The sequence below is a fragment of the Populus euphratica genome, unplaced genomic scaffold (genome assembly GCF_000495115.2).
Source record: "Populus euphratica unplaced genomic scaffold, PopEup_1.0 scaffold113.1, whole genome shotgun sequence".
NCBI lineage: Eukaryota > Viridiplantae > Streptophyta > Magnoliopsida > Malpighiales > Salicaceae > Populus > Populus euphratica.
The window spans coordinates 561,573-565,428 of NW_011499984.1; the positions used below are offsets into that span (position 1 = coordinate 561,573).

General features: G+C 34.9%; 1 protein-coding gene across 1 annotated transcript; it reads right to left on the bottom strand.

The window, feature by feature from the left end:
• Window positions 1-1,279: 1,279 nt before the first annotated feature.
• LOC105139987 (transcription factor GTE4-like) lies at window positions 1,280-3,624 on the bottom strand. Its single transcript, XM_011046648.1, has 4 exons — window positions 2,001-3,624; window positions 1,861-1,906; window positions 1,624-1,737; window positions 1,280-1,508 (listed from the first exon to the last, which is right to left on the bottom strand). The coding sequence occupies exons 1-4, from the start codon at window positions 2,943-2,945 to the stop codon at window positions 1,459-1,461; spliced, it is 1,155 nt and encodes a 384-aa protein (XP_011044950.1). The 5' UTR covers window positions 2,946-3,624; the 3' UTR covers window positions 1,280-1,458.
• Window positions 3,625-3,856: the final 232 nt, after the last annotated feature.

A 3,856-nucleotide genomic window follows, 5' to 3' on the forward strand; every position in this document is an offset into this window, starting at 1 on the left:
ACTTTACAACAAGTTTATAAAACTCATTAGAACTTGACCCAAATAAAATGGCTTATTGGACTTACATACAAAATATCAAAAGCTTATAGCTCACCTCTATCATTTTCATGAGTCCAATGATAATTTTAAAATTCAATCTAGAAGTGTTCGAGGTAAGTTGATTCATAACAAGTATCAATCCTGATATTTACTAACATTGGAGTAAAAAATATCAATTCCAATATATACTGACATCTGAGTCAGAAATATCAATCCCAGTATATACTGACGCTAGAGTCAGAAATATTATAAATAAATCATTGATAACATAGCACAATAACACATAGCAATTTAAGACAAAACTAACAATACAATTTGCTAAAGATAGGACATTTTAGGGATGATAATATTTTTCTTCTAGCATAACCAATCATTTATCATAGAATCTCTAAAGATCAGTTAAGGTTTCTAGTAACCATGATATTAAGTGGCAACTCCTTAAATAAAATATTTCTCCTCTAAGAACAAGATATTAAATATATTTTTTTTCTAGTTTTTAAAGGACGCGGCGACATCAAGTACAACAAAATAAATGACTAAAGACATTATTAGCATCTGAGAACCAAATATCTATATCGCAATGAACAATAAACATCAGAAACAACATTGGAAATATCACTGAAAATGGTGAATGATTCAAGATCAAAACCTATAAAAACACTTAAATGGACAGTCTAGAAAAATTATTAACAAAAAGCATTTGATAATACATTGCTAATGAAAATTATTAACAGAAAGCATTTGATAATACATTGCTAATGAAAAGTGGGACCGTGGTTACTCAGCAGGATTTATAGGATATGTGGAAAACACATATCGGAATGCAAGTTAGCAACGTTTCTAATTTTATCTTTCGGCATTTTTGAAGACATTGAATGACGATTTAAGGCAAATGTTTGAACGAACTAAGTCTTGCAATTGACTTTGTAAGTAGAGGCTTAAAGAGAAAGAGTAATTGTTTTGAAATGAGTTTCTTAATTCTAACTCTTCAGTTAGCCATATTAACCTCTGGTTGCCAAAAGCAAAGCGATTGCATCCCTACAAAATCTGATTAAGTACTTTGCCAGAACAATTGGCATGTGCTAAATCACACCACCAGCTGCATTTAAACCAAAATTAGCTTCTACTGAACCATCACAAGACTCACAGTATCATTCAAACTAATGACATCACAGATATCACACAACTCCATAGCATGTTGCCATAAACTTAAAACCATATGTGGGTCAAGGAGAAAGAAAGAGAAAATTGATGAGTGGCTAATGCTTCCATAATGATTATTTTGACAGGAAAATGTCCAATATCGTCAAGGTTGAATGGAAAATTTACTATTACCATGAATGATAGATAAAGAAGAGACGATTAGGATTCTAACCAAAGATGATGCCCCTGCCTGAATTGAATCTACTAACTCCTATGTCACCGACCTGCATCTGACCCAGATCCTGATGAACTATCAATATCAGAGCCTGCACATGAAGTATCAAAATGAATTAATAAATCCATTTTATGTTCTAACTGACAATATCATCGCCAGAAAATTATATATGTTCAACAACACTATAGCTGTAGTGTTTCAATTACCACTTGAAGAAGATATGGAGCCACTGTCAAAACTGCTTGAACAACGTGATCTGCTCATGGAATGGCCTTGCTTATGCTCTTTAATAGGTGAAGAGGCGGGAACAGTCATTTGTACTGCTTCAAACCAAAAGGTTTTAGAATTCAATACATTATGAATAGAATGCCATAAAGATCCAACAAATGAACAGCCTGAATGAAGGCAACACAAAATCCTAGGGAATTCAAGATGGTTATTACCTGATCCAAGTTCCTTTGGTGCCTCTGCAGTAGCAGATGTCAGTTTCTACATAAAGAGAGAAGAATGATATATCAGTTGACATGAAGGGAATGAAGGGAATTCAGCTAAAGATTCGAACTAATAAAAATTATGGTCTTACAGTCCCGAGCATATTGTTGCCAGCTTCTTCTCTATCTTGAAGAGCAGCTTTAGCTTCTCTGTCATTCTTGCTTGTACTCTTCCGGTAATTGGTTACATAACTATGAAGTTCCCAAAGTGTTTCATTATCAAAACAATCAATATCCACTTCAATCTCATCTTCTTGTTGAAAAAGCCCAGGATTCCTCTTCCTAATAATCTGGACAACTGATTCTAGTTTCTCTGAAGGCAAACTCTGTAGGCTTATACTCAGTTTCTGCTTCTCCTCGTAAGTCATTTTGCTTTTGTCAGTGTCCTTCTTAGGCTTCTTCGACACTGATGCCCTACCCTGATCAGCAGCTTTCATATTTGGATGCACAAGCTCTGTCAAAGAATCTGTTCCACCCAAAGTTCCCGTCTCTAAAGGCATTGTCTGTTGAAAAGGAGCAGGACTGGAAGCACAGGCAGAAGCAGAACCACAAACAGGGGATGAAGCATGAGGACCTGGAGCTCTCTTTGAAGCAGGTGCTTGCAAGCTAGCATCGTACCCCATCTCCCCCCTCTTATCAAAATTAGTTTTGGCCTGAACATTAGCCCATTTCTCCTCAAAAATCTTCAACAACGTATCTGCCATAGTATGAACATCCTGCCCTTTCTCATTATACTTCATAGCATTATTAAACGTCAACCTAACATCCTCAGCAAACTCCTTTGGCGACTTATACCAATTCTTACTCAGCCTACTCCTCACTGTCCCTAAATCCATTGGATGCTTAATAATCTTAAAATAATCATTTAACTTCAACTTTTTCACATCCACTGGCACATTAAACACCCATCCATATTGATGTTTCATTAACTTCCCTAACAACTCCCCACACTCTTTAACCAAGTACTTACTGAACTCCACCGCCACCCCTTGTCCCCCACCACCGCCACACTGTTTCAACTTCTTGTTCGAATTCATCGGGGTTTTCTTCTTCTCATTACCATCCAACGGCCGCGAATTGGTGTGTCCCACATAACTAACTTCAGAATTAACCCTATCAAAAGTTCCAATTCTATGACCACCACTATTACCTTTTTTTCTATTATTAAGATTATCATTAAAGGAAGAGTGAGACTTTTCTATGGAATCAAGTTTCTTTCGCAAGTTTCTAACTTGATCAAGTTCATTCACTAATTTCCTCTTTAGATGTTTAATTTCGGATTTTGGCCTTGAATTCAAGTTGATTTTAACTCTACTACCATCATCAAATCTCACGTACCCGGGTAGTGCTGACTTGTTCTCATTCTGTGGGACCGGCTGTACGTGATTAAGACTTGAAGAGTCGTCTGACGCCACGGTTCCGTCGCGGTGGTTCTGCTTTCAAGAAGAGGAGGTGGTGGTGGTCGTCGGGTTTTTTAGGATTTTGAAAAAAAAAAATGTCGGTGAGGGATTTTGTTGTAATCTAAGGTTTGTTGTGGTGTTTTCGGGTATACAAGTTTCTGCTGATATTGGGTCTCCTTTGTTGTTTCTTGTTTCCACAGTCCTCTTCTTCACACTGTAACCGTTCATGGAACGTTCGAAACCCTAATTTCTTGAATCAAAACCCTAATTATTGCTTTTCCTTTTTTTTTTTTTATCTTTTTTTACTAGGTTTGAAATCATAAAAACCTAGACTTATAATTTGATGGCTAAAAGTTTATTTAGAAATATGGTATTAAAAAAATTTGAATATTTTTTTAATAATTTTTTTTATATTTTTAAATTTTTTTAATATTTTAATATTAAAAATAATTTTAAAAAATTAAAAAATATTAATTTAATACAATTTTAAACATAAAACAAATAATTTAAATCATAACAAAAACTACAATTTTAAACGAGTCTAACTT

Coding starts and splice junctions, on each gene's coding strand:
- LOC105139987 (XM_011046648.1), bottom strand. CDS start 2,945: ATGAATTCGAACAAGAAGTTGAAACAGTGTGGCGGTGGTGGGGGACAA. Junction 1,738..1,860: donor ACCAAAGGAACTTGGATCAG/GTAATAACCATC, acceptor GGTTTGAAGCAG/TACAAATGACTGTTCCCGCC. Junction 1,509..1,623: donor CTCCATATCTTCTTCAAGTG/GTAATTGAAACA, acceptor CTTCATGTGCAG/GCTCTGATATTGATAGTTCA.